This window comes from Miniopterus schreibersii (genome assembly GCF_964146895.1).
Source record: "Miniopterus schreibersii genome assembly, chromosome: 21".
NCBI lineage: Eukaryota > Metazoa > Chordata > Mammalia > Chiroptera > Miniopteridae > Miniopterus > Miniopterus schreibersii.
This window is the reverse complement of record NC_138123.1, coordinates 335657-351374: the sequence shown is the minus strand read 5'-3', so window position 1 is coordinate 351374 and position 15718 is coordinate 335657. Positions and strand designations below refer to the sequence as shown.

General features: G+C 55.5%; 2 protein-coding genes across 5 annotated transcripts in view; one reads left to right on the top strand and one right to left on the bottom strand.

The window, feature by feature from the left end:
- Positions 1-854: 854 nt before the first annotated feature.
- UBE2T (ubiquitin conjugating enzyme E2 T) lies at positions 855-4915 on the bottom strand. Of its 4 annotated transcripts, none has more exons than XM_081123802.1 (8): positions 4826-4915; positions 4238-4440; positions 2908-3080; positions 2138-2207; positions 1704-1809; positions 1506-1604; positions 1302-1385; positions 855-1201 (listed from the first exon to the last, which is right to left on the bottom strand). In XM_081123802.1, exons 3-8 carry the CDS (start codon positions 3014-3016, stop codon positions 1076-1078), a joined length of 594 nt encoding a protein of 197 aa, XP_080979928.1. In that variant the 5' UTR covers positions 3017-3080; positions 4238-4440; positions 4826-4915; the 3' UTR covers positions 855-1075. The 4 variants fall into 4 exon arrangements, with proteins under 4 accessions (XP_080979928.1, XP_080979930.1, XP_080979929.1 ...); XM_081123804.1 differs by having other exon boundaries at positions 4238-4445; positions 4826-4903; XM_081123803.1 differs by having other exon boundaries at positions 4855-4898.
- Positions 4916-7613: 2698 nt separating this feature from the next.
- The window catches only part of PPP1R12B (protein phosphatase 1 regulatory subunit 12B), a 69942-nt gene continuing 61837 nt past the window's right edge, over positions 7614-15718 (top strand). Inside the window, 1 exon segment of the mRNA XM_081124226.1 lies at positions 7614-8017. Coding sequence (XP_080980352.1) covers positions 7742-8017 — 276 coding nt within the window. The 5' untranslated portion in view covers positions 7614-7741.

Genomic DNA, 15718 nt, shown 5'->3' with positions numbered 1-15718 from the left:
CCGCGGCAGCGGAGGGATAAGTAGCTGGCCCAGCCTTCACTTGCTCGGAGGCTGCCCACGAGGTGGGTGGTAAAGTCTGCTCTGGTTTAGATGCTTTGGGGCAGTGGTGGGCAGCGGAGGGGGTGCAGGGGAGGGAGCTTGGAATGTGCAGTGTTTACGTGACCAGTCACGGTGCCATCTCTCCTCTGTAATTAGGGACTTGGGGTTGCTCGGCTCTCCTGTCCTAGGAGCACAGCACGCAGATGAGTGGGCCAGGGGGAGAGCAGCTGTAGGGGGCCCTTCAGCTGATTCCTGTTCCCCCAGTTTTCCCTGTCACCTGACAGAACAATGAGGGCAAGTCCACGTGGGTCCCACAGTCCTGAGGCGGGGTCGCGGGCTTGGCACCTGGTTACCCCGAGCAGGACTCGCCTTGAAGTGGACAGAGGGGGATTGTAGAATCCCTAATTTGTCCAATGGTTTAATCAACCCGTCTGATTTCCTCACCATCGTATTCTAAAACACTAGCGTGAAACCAGGCACGTAGTAGGTATTCATAAACATTTAACGAGTGAGGGTTTCACCACAGTAATTCTGACCAGCTGTGAAACTCGCTAAGTGAAAGCTGAGAGAATGAACGAAAGCAAGCATTACCCTATCGCCACATTGTTAGGACTTCTGGACCCCAGAACCCCTGAAGGCCTGGTATCAGAGTCGTTCTCGCAGCTATTGCTCGCCTACGCCAACCCTCCAGGGCCCCTCGGGATGCTGGGGAGTCGGCAACATAGAGGAAGACCATTCCTGCGGCTTTAACTTTCTCAGTGCTGCTCTCGGGCCAGGTTCACTCCCAGACGCATGCTCAGGATCAACACACTCAATGTGAAGCAACTGTTTATTTTCAGGTCTAAAAGGTTTCAAGAGACATATGTACAGGCTCGACGGAACAACTCCACCTAGAGAGTCAGCGTGGGGCAGGGTACACAGTGCACAGGGTCGGTTCCACACGGCGCCGAACCGGGAATGGCGCCAACACAAAGGAAACGTGAGGCAGCCAGGCAGCCAGACAGCGCGTCTCATGTGGGACGGACGAGGGTGGGGCCTAGACGCCAGCGCAGAATCTCTCGTCTGTGTCTCCTGGCGGCCCGGCCTTCCTTTTTCGTGCTGTGCTTGGTGCTCCTGAGCCGCCAGCCGCTGGCGGGTTTCCAGGCGTCTCCTCCTCGTCACCCTAAGAGACAAAACCCGAGGTGCACATTCATGCATCCCTAACACAGACCCGCGAAATGGACTGGCACCGGCAGGAAACCAGGGCTGTGCAAACACCACACCTTTTGCGTCTGCCTCGCGTGCCTCTCTGTCCACTGCCTGGCACTCTTGAGGAAGGCAGGCTTGTTGTACTTAAACTCTGAAGACTGAGACAAACCGGAGGAAAGAGTCAGTGGAGAGAAGAAAGACCTGCAGAGGCAAGTTCCAGCCGCTCAGCTGCCTCGCCAACAAGGTCAGGGGTCCAGACAGGAAACGAGGACACTCACAATGTCCGCCATGAGCGGGTCGTCGGGGTTGGGCTCGGACATGAGCAGCTGAATGGAGGCCAACACCGTGGCGATGCTGAGGGACGGTCTCCAGGCGCCCTGCACACAGAGGCCACAGCTGCTTCGTGTGACCACGCGCGTGAGACCCAAGCACCCACCCGACGGCCACGAACGCTGCAGTCAGCCCCCCCCACTCACTTTGGGTGGTAATTTGAGAATATCCAGACAGATCCTTCCAGCAGAATCGATGTTTGGGTGATAGATGGGAGTCAAAAATCGGATCTGAGGAGGTTCAAATGGGTACCTTTGAAAGCACAGGACAAGAGACGTTTTATTAAAATACTGCCTCGTAATACATTATACACAGCTTCCTGGTGACCACTCTGGGGGACAGCCTTTGAGTGGTCCCCCCCAATTTTTATTATGGAAACTGACAAACAATAGAAAAGTTGAAATGATAGCATTTAAACACTCACATACCCACCTCCTGGGTCAGGCCGATTCACCGTCTAAATACTTCAGATTAAGTCATGATTAGATGACAGTTAGAACCCAGGCCCTCCAGCCCCTTCGCTGCTCTGTGTCCCAATCACTGTGCTTTACCCCGTGGGTTTAGCACAATCCACACTCACCTCTCAGGAACGATCACTTCCAGTGTGAATACACCTTTTTCATAAGGTGTGTTGGCCCCACCTATTATTTCTTAAAAGGAGAAATAAAAAAAAGTTAGGGGGTAATCGGATGATCTGAATCACCACACCACATGGACCTATGACGTCCACGGCAACAAAGAGAAGCTGGGTCGAGGACAGGAATTCTCTCTGGGCTTTAGCCCCTCCTTACACAATGCACCACGTACCCAAAGTGATGACGTCAAACTAAGGACACACAGAAGATCAAAACAAGTTGGAAGCCCTGGCCGGGTGGCTCAGGTGGTCCGGAGCATCCTCCTGTGCCCCAAAAGGCTGTAGGTTCCATTCCCGGTCAGACACATACGGGAGGCAACTGATCAATGTTTCCCTCCCTCTCTCTAAAATCAAACATTTCCTCAGGTAAGGATTAAATTTAAAAAAAAAAAAGCTGGAAAATGCTGGACATGGATCAAATACAACCTGCAGTATTCTAATCATTTGTTTCCTGTCCGGCCGCACAGGCATTTGAGATGCTGATCTTTGGTCTAAACAGTGCTGCTAAGCTGATGCCCGAGTCTTGGCTACAAATCAGCAAAAGGTACAATAAAGGGCAGAGAAGAGACACAAAGCAAACCTTCCATAAACGCAAACAAGTTAGGGTAGAAAGACCATGGGCACTCTGATTGCTCCCCGCTTGAGAACAGACAGATGTTTGGATTTCAGCACAGCCTGCAACAGGGCCGTGGGTCATCTCCTGAGGGGATACCTACGTGCTCGCAGGTCACCCATCTGGTCTGTATCTTGCCAGCAGGTGATGCCGGGGGGTGGCTCGTTGGCTAACAGGCTCAGCTCTCTCTTCAGACGTGAAGCTCTCTGCATGGTCCCCTCGGAATGGGAGCTCCCCTCAGCTCACTCCGCCACAATCAAAGCCGGCTGGGACTCGCTGGGAGAAAGGCGGTGGCATTGAAACAGTCAGAACAGTGCCTGGGGTTTTTAACACATGGTTCTGATTTGGGGAAGGACACACAGATTCCTCATAGGAACCCCTATTCCCAGGCGGGAGTCTGAGTTTTTTTCCATTTCCGTTTTATCTACTCTAACAAATTTTTAAAATAAAGTACAAAAGATGCAAAAAGATCTATCTACAAACAACAAAAACACTAGATGTTTTAAATAAATGTGTCGCCGCTGATAAGTGACAAACTCACAGAACCTGGGTCTCATCTTGCTCCCCACCTCAGCATGCCTGGCACAGACAGGGGCCGACACGTTAGCTAGGGGTGGGGGCAAGGACAATGAACAGTGCCATCCCTCTGAGCTGATACCTAAAGGTCTGAGGTGTATGTAAACATGATTTTCAGCCGAATCCAGAAGGATACTGATGACAGATCTACTTGGGTGGTGGGGTGGGGCTGGTAACTCCACACAGCCAACCCACAAACGATGTCTATCCCTTCCCTTCTGACCCCTCTTCCCGAGCTTCTATTCCGGCTACAACTTCCGGCACCAAGTGGGATGAAAGCTGACGGCGTATGAAAAGATGCCCAACGTCATTAGTCACTAGGGAAATGTGGCAGTGACGTACTTCACAGCCCCCGGGACAACTACAATCCTAGAGATAACACCTCGGTGCCGGGGAGAACGGGAACCCTCCCGCCACTGGCAGGAAAGCAGAAGGACACGGCCACTTTCCAAGCCAGGCCTTCCACGGGCACGTGGGCCCTTCCACCTCAGGCTCTGGCTCTTCGATTTGTAGTCCAAAAACGCAGTTTGGGCCGTCAAGCTAAAGTCGGCAGGGCTTGGACGCATTAGCTCATGCCCAGCTCACACCCAAAGACCTGGACATGAACGAAAAGGTCGATGTGTTCACCTGCAAAGCGACAGCAGCAACTTTAAGTCCCCACGTTCTGTCCCTAGGTTAGCTGTACTTGGCCACGAGCGACAACAGGGTGCCTGGTGCGCACAGGTGGAGCTGCTGGGGGTGGATGCTGGTCATGAGCTCAGACAGGGGCACCTGGTCGCCCCCCGGGGTGCTAAAGGGGCTCAGTCTGTGTGCAGGGCGCGCACCTAAGGCCGAGTGGCCCGGGGCCCTTTCCTAACCTCCGGGCAGCAGCTCCTGCTGTCAACAGTCTTTCCCAAGGTTGAAATGGAGGTGCTGACGCTGCAGGTGGACTGGCTGGGTCCTTCCTTAGGCCGCTTCCAAACGCGCTCGGCCGGGGCCGTCGCCTGCGCGCGTTCCCTGGCTGTGCTGGACCGCACCTTCCTCTCCTTCCGCTCCTTCCACGCGCTCGGAGGTGTTGCTCCTTCCCTCGGAGGCGGACGCCGAGAGCCCACGGTCACGACCCAGGTGCCCACCAGGAACGGGCGCGCGGGCACCAAGCGCACGGGAGGGAGCGCGCCAAGGGGGGACCCGCACCCCGCCCGCGCTCGCTGGAGTCTGGCCCCGGCGCCCGGCGGACCCGGGGTCCTGGGGCGCCCCCTGCAGGACCGCGCCCCGCCCCCCGCCCCTCCCCCGCCCGGCGCCGCCGTCCAGCTCCGACCCGCGCTCCCAGGCGGGCCCCCGTCTGCTTAAGGCGCTTCTCCGGCCGCTGTGCAGCCCCGGGGTGCGCGGCGCCCGCCTGGACCCCGAGGGCCCCTCCCCGGAGGGAACCCCCACGTCACTCAGGAGCAGACGCCCCGCAGACTCACGAGCGACCCGCCACCAGCCCGCGGCTTACGCGCCCAGCCCGCCGTCCCGCCGCCACCCGCGCAGGCGCGAGTCGAAGTGGGCGTTGCCCCGCTTTCCGCCCGGCGCGGGCCGCGATTGGTCCGCAGCGAGGCGGGGCGAAGGGCGCAGCCGCCCATTGGCTCGCGCTCTGAGCCGGCGGGTTCAACTGGGAGCGCGCGATGCGGCGGGCTCGGGCCGGGCGCCGGCGGCTCCCAGGCGGGCTCCCTGCGGGCGGCGCCGGCGGCTGCGAGGCGGGTCGCGGGACCGAGCGGGCGCTGGAAACCCGCCCCCGGAGGGACGGCGAAGGGAGCGGGGCGTTGGGTCGGCAGCAGGGCGGCCGCGGTACTTCCTGGGACGCGGAGGGCGCGCCTAAGACCGCGGGTGGGCGTCAGGGGTGCGCGCTGAGCCCAGCGCAGGTTCCCGCGGTGGGAACTCGGAACCGACCGTGCGGGTGCGGAGGCGGGTCCCGGCCGGGCGAGAATCGGGACGGAACTGGGAACCTCCTTCCGGCCCCGAAGCGTGGTCCTGACCCGGGAGCACCCGTGGGCGCGGGGTGGGCTGCGGAGGACTGTGTATGGGGGCGCCCCCGCCCCCACCTCCCTGCTCTCGGCTCACTGTCGGCCCCTCGCGAGGCGAGGGCCCCCCGCCAGCCCTGTGACCCTGCGGTGGCTTCTGCGCGTAGTCGCGTCCCCGAGGCCACCGCATGGTCCGCGCTCCCTCCTCGAGAGACCCGCGCCGAGGGCTCAGTCCAGATCCCGCCCCGGGACCCTCGCCCTGGGCGGAGCCTTCCCGTCCCCGTCGGCCTCTCCCCCGGTCGGGTGTTGGGCCCCCCCTGGAGCCGGCCGCTTGTCTCCCTACCGACCGGCGTTCTCTGCTTTAGCCCATCCGTGTCCTCTCGTCTCCTGCCCCAGCCGTCAGGGTCTCAGGACAGCTCTGCCTTCAGGACCGAGATTGATTTCTTCCTGGGTGCTTCTCTTTGAAATTTGTCTTAAAAATGTGTCTTAGAAACAGGAGCTGTGTTGAGTCTGGTGGAGAGGAGGGATGGCGTGAGAAAAAGAGCGAATACCGGTGGTTTTGACAAGCAAACGGAAAGGATTGGACCAAAAAATAGATGTGTGAGTTCAGTACAGTGTCCATTTGGCCGCCAGGGGGAGATGTGTTCACTGGTGGGAAGAGAGGCCCCGTTGAAAGATTTAATAAACTGTGTACAGGTGTCATTGCTTTTTAAAATGGGTATTCTAACAATGTAATTTACTGTTTACAGTGTATATGTGGGGAATTACTTAATAAAAGTTTCTTTATACAAGAATATATATGCATCACAGCCGGCTCACCTAGTACATTTAAATGTACTAAAGTTATATTTTATGTGTACGTAGATTTTATCAGGATTAAATACATTTTCTTTAGAATACTTATTTAGTATCTCTAAACTATCACGTTTGTTTAATGAGCTGATTGTATAAGTTTACTCTCAGAGAGTCCTAGTTGGGGGAAGATGTTTCAGGGAAAAAATTAGGTGTTTAAGAGTACCTCATTAAAGCATATTGTAGATTGACGCAGTATTATTAAACAATATTTTGCATTTACATGTAACTTCATTTGAATCTCATTTCATCTCAGGGAAACTCACACAGGCAGATGTTCACACGATGGGATATAGTAAAGTTCCCCTTTACAGTGACCCGACCATTTCTGCAACATTTTTAAGTGAAAAATTTCAAACATTCTGAAAAGTTTGAAGAACCTAGTAATTGTATATGTTCTCTTTCGTTATGGATAACACCTTTAATTAACTTTGTCCAGGGCTAAGGCCCTGGGGGTATAGTTATTAAATCAATCTGACAGGTTTTATAACCAAGTTCACTGAACTTGAAAATGTCCAAACTGCTGCCTTAGGAGTTTAGTAGAATGTCCCACAATGTCTTTTTGCAGCTTTGGGGGCGGGGAGCGTGGAAGACAAGTCTCCTAAGAACTTAAGATTCACAAGAAGGGCAGAGGAAGAGGAGGGAGGATGCAGGGAACTTGGCACCTGCTGCGAGCTGATACATGTCAGGGATCGTATTAGGTGTCCTTCCCTGTACCGTCTTACTTGATCCGCATGGATACTGTGAGGCATTATTATTCTTATTCTACAGATTAAGGAAACAGGCTCGGAGAAGTCGGCTAACTTGTCTACGGCTGTGAATTCATTTGAATTTCAAGCTTATGCTCTTCCCACTACCTGGACGCACCCTTTCCAGGACCTTGGCCGGGCCTAGAATAAGTGTCCTCACATGTAATACTGCGTGTGTGCATGCTCCTCCCCACGCACAGTGACACTGTGGTTGTTACTGCAGGATAACAACCTGTACGTTGTAACGTTGACAAAACTCTAGACTTAGAACCACGTACTTTATGTCTAGTGTTCCCCACTAGAAAATAGGGATAATTGCTGCCCCTTTTCCCCTTCGAAGGGCCGAGGTGATAATTCGCTGGTATTAAAAACAAGAATAAACTACGACTCCCAAAATGCCCGGAGAGGCTGCCGCGGGCCCGGGAGTCACTTCCAGCTTTGGGGCAAAGGTGACCCCACCGGGTCCCTCGGCGAAGTAGGGAGCAGCGGGTTCTCGCCCCTTTCCTGACGCATCCAGGGATTGTAGTTCCCTGAAGGCCACGGGGCGTCCTTGGGGGCCGGCCTCGGACTACAAGTCCCGTGATGCCCCGGGCGCGCGCCGCGCCTGCGTGCTGAAGCCGAAGGAGCGCGCGGGCGGCGCTGGCGGCGGAGGAGTAAAGATGGCGGCGCGCGGGTCTCCGCCTCCCGCTCCCGGCTGACGCGCTCCGGGGGAGGCGGCGGCGGCCACCCGGGCGGCAGCGACCTAGTGGCAGCAGTGCGGCCGCGGCCGCCGGCCCGAGCGATGGCCGAGCTGGAGCACCTGGGCGGGAAGCGGGCCGAGTCGGCGCGCGTGCGGCGGGCGGAGCAGCTGCGGCGCTGGCGGGGCTCGCAGACCGAGCAGGAGCCCGCCGAGCGGCAGCCGCGCTCCCGCCGCGGGGCCCCCCGGGTCCGCTTCGAGGACGGCGCGGTCTTCCTGGCCGCCTGCTCGAGCGGGGACACGGACGAGGTGCAGAGGCTGCTGGCCCGAGGCGCCGACATCAACACGGCCAACGTGGACGGCCTGACCGCCCTGCACCAGGTAACGGGCGCGGGCCCCGCCGCGCAGCCGCCCCGCCGCCCGGCCGCCGCCGCGGGAGGAGGGTCCCCGCCTCCGCCCGCCGGGTGGGGCGTCCCCCGCCTCCTCGGGCGTCATGGTTACGGGGACCGGGTCCCCGAGTCTCGCCGCCGCCGCTCCCCTGGCCGGTCGGCGCCCGTGCCCGCGGCGCCCGGGCCGTCGGTGTCGCCCGCCGGGTCCCTGTCGGGGGACTGGCCCCTGAGGGCCCGGCGCGGGTAGGGAGGCAGGTCCCGGCGCCGGCCCCGTCGTCGTGCGGGCTTGAGACGGCCAGGGAGCGGCCGTCCCCTGGCGGCGGGGCGCGTCCCCGTCTCCCCGCGCGCCCCCTGCCCGCGGCGCCCGAACCTCAGGCGCGCTGCCTCCTGCGGACGGCCCTTCTCCCGCCGTCGTTTCTTCCTCTTCGTTCTCTCTCCCTCTTTTTCACGAAGCCCTCTGCCGACACCGCGGGGCCTGCAGCCGCGGCGCGCGGGCGGCGCGAAAGGGGACACGCGTGGGCTCGGCCGCGACGCCTCCCCCGCTGTCCCCGTAGGCGACAGTGTTCCGTCCGCACGACTGTCGTCCCCCCCGGGTGGAACTTGATGGATATTTCGGTGAGCCGGGCGCCGGGCGCTCCTAACCCCTCTTCTTCTCCTGCGCTCGGTGCAGAGTGGACGCGCCGGGGAGCAGCTTGTAAACAGTGGTTCCGCCGGCGTCGCCCACTCGGTGTCGCCCACTTGGCGTCGCCCACTCGCTGGCGGAGGTCGCAGCCCAGGCTCCCCAGGCCCTTCGCGGGGCGAAGCTGTTTCCCACGCCCCGCCTCCCGTCAGCCCCCGCGGTGCTCCTTGGCGGCCCCTGTGGCGGGTGGTCGTTTCGTCCCATTTCACAGATGGGGAAACTGACGCCCAGGAAACCGCTCCCTGGGCGAGATCTGAAAGGAGAGGGTTAGGTATGAACGTTTCAGGTTTAACTCTCAGGGCTTTTTGTCCCACCGGATAAGGAGCTGAATATGACTCCGGTAGATGTGAACAGGCCTGAGTCCATTATTTCAAAATTCCAGCGCATTGGGGTGTTCAGGAGACTGAGACCGGATCCCGGGAGAAACTGTTTCCTGGGTGCACAGAGGAGAGAAGGGTCAGCTCCCTAGTCCACGAGTTCCTTTATCCGGCGGCCCTTCCAAGGGGGCACGTTTTCTTAGTGCAGCTCAGCAGCCCTGTTTCATTTAAGGAGAGTCCGCTAGGGGAGCCGGGTTCTCACCTTGCGCATTTTGATAACGCGGCCGTGAGAGAAGCGCCTCCTCGGAGGCCCCTCTGGGTAGACCTCCATGCCATCCTGGTCGCCACTCTTCTGATCCCTTCTCCGGAAACTGACCTTGGTGCCTCTCCTTCTCTCTGAACTCCCACCCCAGATTGGAGTGCAACTACTCTGAGGTAATATGCGCGTCACATTCAGTAACCTCCTCACATAGGATTGGAAGGAGGTGACAGCTGTGGATTTTTAAAAACCCGCAAAAAAAAAACACCTGCAAGTGCAATACAGCTGGCCCTCCACGTCTGTGGGGCCGACTAAGGGACTGAGCATCCTTGGACTTCAGTATCCAAGCGGGGCCTGAACCAATCCCCCACAGACAGTGAGGGCCGACTGTGAGGGCATTCCTCCCTCCTTACAGGACTCCTAGCATTGACTTGAACAGGTAGAGTCAACATGAGACAAGTTCAGCTGAAGATTTGTAGCTCAAAGCTGCTGGAAGATTGTAGCTGAAACCAGCCTCTGTTGAGAAACCATGTCTTTGTTTGAATCAAGAAAGGGGCTTTTCTTGGCTCACAAACCCTGACAAGTCAGTTCCTGCACAGTTACAGCATGTGTCCCATGGCCCGAGGAACTCTTATACATAAAGATTATCCTCAGAGTGTGAGGCCGGAGCCACCAGCAGCTGGCCAGCCTGCTTCATCACTGACTGCCCTTCTGTGAAATGGACAGTGGTACAGTTATCGGAGTTAGTTGCTTAGAACACCCGTCTGTTACACAAGCGTGATACGAATCATCAAGATAACTGCTGCCTTTCCTTTCCCTTGGCCGTGGCCTCTTGACCAGCTGTGGATTGTCATCTTGGCATGCCGGGAGAAACCCCCAGGTGATACTGGGGGACAGCTTTTCTCCTTCGCCCACAGGTGACAGTGGTTGATTGGCACCTCAGGTTGTGGTGCCTTGATGCTACTTTTGACTTGGAGACCTTTCTTTCCTGGCAGCCTTTGCTCAGGCCACGAGGTGCTTGAGTCAAAGATAACAAGTTCCAGGGGGCCTATTAATAATACTTGAAATAGATGGGGGCAGAAGTATCCCAAAGGTTAGACCTGCTCTATGAAAGCCTGGTGCAGACTAAGAAACTTGGGTGAATAAGTTAAGGTTTGGCATGTGTGCCCCTACGATCCTGGAGTCTCCAGTGAAAAGGGCATTAATCTGATGATCTAACCCTTGGAAGCAGTTGTTTCATTTACGTATATACAATACAGGGCACAAAGTATGGGCTAAGAATTCTGAGTAGGCTGATACTTCTTAAACTTTCTTTTATTTTTATTTATTTATTTTGCAAGGTTGATTACTGTCACCTATTTCAGCAGCCTTGGCCTTATGATCTTGGGTGATTTAGGTCTAGATAGAGGCTCTTAAAACTGTATCTGCCACATTATTAGGCTGCTGTGAGAGGCAAGTGCTTGCTCTCAGAAAGGAGATTTGCTGGATTTGTTAAAAGGAATGCCAGCGTATTCTTCCAGAATGTTAGGCTGGCACTGATGTCTGTGCTGGGCGTGGCGGGGGATGCTGTCCATCCACACAGGTCCTGTCTCCAGACTGGTCTGATCACTGTTCTTCACATAGACGGATACCTAGGAGACTTAGAAGCCTGCTCTCCTTGACCCAGACATTCAGGTTGGTTTTGGAGTGGTCTCAGAGTCCAGGTTTGGACCTCAGGGTCACCCTGGACTGGAATTCAACCCCTAGCAGCCTCTGATCCCAGAGCCACCTCAGTCGCCAGGGAGATTAAAGTTGACTCTCTCTCTGGAAGAGAAGTGGAGAAAGGGACAGGCCGGGGCGGGAGGAAACAGTGGTGTCTCTTCAGAGCCGCGCAGGGAGACAGGACAACCAAGGCAGAGCATTCAGTTCAGTGCAGAGCCGTGTGTGCCAGCTCGTGCGGGAAAGTGAAACTCGTGCCTGGCCCCTTCTCTCGTATTCCAAGTTCATCATGTCTTCCTGTCACAGTCCCTCTGGGGAGTGACACCCGCCCCGCTCGGGGTGGGGTGGGTCTGCTTAGTGATGGGGCCCAGGGCCGTTGGATGAAGAGGCTCCTGTGGCTTCTTCGTTGTTGTGGCCGAGCAGTCGTCGGGGCTATTTTGGGAGCTTACCTCCTCAGGTTGGTGTGAGATGCATCTGCCCACGTCGGGCATTCGTAACCTTTGAGGGCAGTGTCAGTAGAAGCACGTTTCTGAGGGCGTTTGCGGAGGTTGGAGGAAGGCTTGTTTCCTCTAATTAAACATAATTTGTTAGCCTTTCTGTTTACTTTTGGAAGAAAAAAAAATAGATCTACCATCAGGATGATAGTAACTGTGAATTAGGGCCCAAAATATACGAGAAGACTCCTGGGAAGGTTGTTGCTGGCTGGTTCAAGTAGCTTCATTGTTTATGAGTCAAGGACATACTAGGCTGTTGCCAGGTGGTTTTGATAGACCTGCAAGTGAGGACGAACGTGTGTCGGGCAGTTTCTACAAGCACACTTGGAGCTCCCGGCTGTACCTGTTCTGTCCACTTCAGGACCAGATTCCGCACCTCGTCCCCAATGGGGGCCGAGGCTTGTGCTCTCTCCCGCCCTGTCCTGCACTCTGTCCTTGCTGGCCCTGTCGTCACTGTCAGTAGAGGCCTGCTCCCTGCTTTGTTTACTGAGTGATACCAAGACCTTCCTGTCTGTTCTGATGGACTCTTTCTCTGAACCCGACTGCATTCCATTTAAGACCTCTTACTCCTCCGAAGAAACGGTTGTGTGTGTTCCCTGTGTGTTCTTGTTCGAGTTACGCTCTGTTCTAACACTTGGAGGATTCGGGTCTCAGTTCACAAATACCTGTGTGGCCACCGACCAGCTTAAGAAAGAAACTCTTGCGGTCAAACATGTCTTTATGTTTCTGCCTCACAGGAAAGTATTCCTAAATCATTTATAATATTGTTTAATGTGGTTTTAGTGTTATGTGAATGGCATCTGCACACCCTTTTGCTGTGTATCTTGAAACCTTCACATTTGTAACGTATGTGGATACAGAGCAGTTATGTGTGTCTTTCTGTCTCGCAGCTAGGAACAAAGTGGAAAGATTGGGTGCGGTGACGTTCGTTCCTCTCTGCCTGTACAGTCCTGTAACGTCCCTGCTTTCTGCTGAAGTTTGCCCTTTACCCCTGTCCTAGATGGACCGTTGCTCAGAGCTTGGGCCCCAGGCCACACCGTAAAGGAGACAGTTGAGACGGATGGGAGAGCAGGTGACACACTCTCCTTAACCTCCAGCCCTCACAGCAGGGTCTGAACTCTCTGTCTCATGGTGTCTCCCAGCTCAGAGCACATACCAGCAGGGGCTCCAGCAGGCTCTGGTCTGCCTGCAAGCTGCCCTCACCCTCAGAGGAGGCAGGCTTCTTGTCTCCATTTCCTTAAGGGACACTGCCCTTGCCGGGCTGTGTAGGAAGGCTTTGACCTAACAGTAAATCTCAAAGTCTTTTCAGGTTTCAGAACTTCTCCATTCTACCTTTGGACCTCTAGGTTTTTACCTTTTTGTGATTCCTGAGTTTTTCCTGGGCTTAGGAATGTCTTCTCTTAGCAAGTCAATAACAGAAGCCTTGTTACCTTGGCACCCCCCTGGGCATGAGGGAGGGGGGTCTCACTCTTGGAGTCTGTGCTATTTATGGCTTTGTATTACTATCACTCCACTCCCCTGCCTCCCGGCCATGTTTCTTAAATCATGATCTGGGTGCTTTCAGGGAAAGACAGTTATTTAAGATTTCTAAAGTCTTAACCACTCGTGTCTTCTCTTTCAGTCCCAGTAGTGAACTTATATCACCAGCAGAATCGATTATACCCAGATTTGGTCTGTCAAGGCCCAGCGGAAGGAAGATGCCACCGTAAGAGAGTTCAGCAACGTTGCTGCTCATACCAGCATGTCCTTGGCCTCTGACAGTGTGAGGTCAGAGCCACGAAGTCACAGGGGCAGGGCCTCAGGGGCAGGGGCAAGGGGCAGCTCCTGGGAGCTCGTGCCACTTGTCGGAGCGCAGTAGCTGTGAACATAAGATTGGTGTTTTTCACCGTATGTACGTCTTACTTCAAAAGGAAAACCCTGCAGTGAGCAGTATTGCACTCGAGTTAGCGACACGCACGGAAGGGGAGGTCATTGCGAATGTCTGAGGGATGAATGGTGAAGGGCCGATACCTGGTGAAGCAGGAGTGGACCAGTGCTGATGGGGGGACATAGTCTCACTGTGGAATCCTTTCACCTCTGGATGTTTGGACATTTTCAGTGTGAAACATTTGAGGGAAATGCCCAAAGGGGTGGACAGGACTGTGAATTAGTAAAGCCGCTCACGGGTGTGGCCCTCGGGCACGGCTGCTCAGCTCTAACCACAGGTTACTTTTTGGGAATTTGGCCCCAGCCTTGCCAGATAGTCTAATATTTTTTAAAGTTTTAAATATGAACTTGTTAATGTGAAAAATCTTTGTTTTTAAACAAAGGCCAAACAAAATGCTTTTAATTTACTAACCATTTTTCTATCCCAAAGACTTCAGTTTGAGGGAAGAGATTGAGGTGTGCTCTTGAGTGGTAAAGCCATCGCTGTTGTCACTGACCTGTGACCTCTGAGCTGTTAGCAGAGACCTCACACCGTAACCTCCATCCCCCGTCCTGTGGCTGCCGTATGATCGTGCTGTGCCAGGGCCACGCCACGGTGTTTGTGACATGGGCCCACCCAGGGCTGTGGGGGCGAGGGACAGCTGCGAGCCGGGCTGGCTGGCGTGAATCTCCCTGGGCTCACTTTAGGGATATTTAATGTGAAAGGGTGGCCAGCAGTACAGCCAGCTGCTGCTCAGATGTGGTTCCCGGACGAGAGTCACTCAGGCCGGAGGAGAAGTCCGCACCGTGAGGATCAGAAACAGGAGGCTCTCACGCTTCCCGCGGCCCTGTGTGGGCAGAGTGGAGTCACGTCCACCCGGCCCGAAGCTCTTGAGCACCTTGTCCTCCTTTCGCCGCTGGCATTCTAACCCGCCACCTGTCCCTCTCCTCGGGCACCTCCACGCCTCCCCTCCGCGGTGTCTCCACTGCCCACGCCTGACCTCCAGCCCTCATCCTGCAGCGCGAGGCCATTTCCTGAGCAGTGTCCCTGTCACGACTCCTGCCAGCAGCCCTGTGTCATGTTCCCGCTGCCGTTGTCCTTCTGAGATTCAGTTCCAATAGTGTCGCTCCTGGTTTGCAGCCTTAGGGTGAGGTTGAGCTCTTTATCGGGACACGGGGACCTGCATTGCTGCCACCCTGCCAGCCCCCTCCATCCATGTCACATTCTTCAGGAGACCATAGGAAGCCCTCGTCTGGTTTTCATGTGTGTCCCGCCCCATGAGTACAGACACACCAAACGTCTGTTACAGTGCCAAACACTGCCTTTCCTTCCTCCTCCGACCGTCTGTGTGCTGTCCGCTTGCTCCCGACTCTCACCCCTGCTTTTAATACGTTCTGGGAAGTGTCCCTGTCACCCCAGACAGTTAGTGACTTCTTCTGGGAAGGATGACACTTTGTACTCATCTCACTTTATGCTGCGGTGTGGTCCCTGCCGTGTGTCATTTACAGACTCTGTCCACACTAACGGTAGAGCCGTACGCCTCTGCCCTAAGGACTGCCTGGCAGAGCGTGGGCCTCAGTAAATGTTTGTCACATGAATAAATGGAAAAGCGCTTTAGTCAAGGAGCACATTACTCAGATACATTCTTAACCTGTCCTCGGGTAACGTGAGCCCCCAGATCCGGAACTGAAATCTGACTTCTCGGTTCTCTGCCTGTGCTAACAATAGACTCCGCAGGCCCCTGCGGCCAGCAACCCTGGTGGCAGAGCCCAGCCTGCAGCCCTCAGCTCCCTGTGGAGCGGTGGGACTCGCTCCTCTGCAGGCTCACTGTCTTCCCTTTTCCTACCTTAATTCATCTTCTCTTATTATAGAACCTGACAGTGGTCTGTGGGCATCTGCTGGAACCTACAGTTATTTTAAGTGTAGAAGTTTTGCCCTTTCTTGTGTGGAAAGGAGTGTTCCTGCTAACTCTTGGAGACTAAACGAGGGAGGTGGTGGTAGTAATAACAACAGTAACAGCAGCGGACAGTTACATAGCACTTAACTCTAAGCCAGTTACTAAGTGTTTTCACACACCGTACCTCTTGTAGCACCATGAAGTAGATAACTGTGGTTGGTATAATTCTACAGACAAGGAAATACAGACGTAACTTGTTCCAAAAACACAAAACCAGTAATTTGTAGGCCTGGGGTTTGAACAAGGAAGCCTGTTCCATAGTCTGCACCCGTGGTCAGTGTCCTGTCCAGGGATGGGTTACACAGCTGCCTTATGAGTATTTTCTGCCACAGAGGGCTCTGCACCTGCAGGGACATGGCAAGAAGTGATGTGGACACACAGTC

What these genes read in the sequence shown, in the direction of transcription:
- UBE2T (XM_081123802.1), bottom strand. Translation starts at nt 3,016, where the DNA reads ATGCAGAGAGCTTCACGTCTGAAGAGAGAGCTGAGCCTGTTAGCCAAC. An exon ending in GAAGTGATCGTTCCTGAGAG is followed by an intron (nt 1,810 to 2,137) that starts GTGAGTGTGGAT and finishes GTGCTTTCAAAG; the next exon opens with GTACCCATTTGAACCTCCTC. An exon ending in ACCCGCTCATGGCGGACATT is followed by an intron (nt 1,386 to 1,505) that starts GTGAGTGTCCTC and finishes GGTTTGTCTCAG; the next exon opens with TCTTCAGAGTTTAAGTACAA.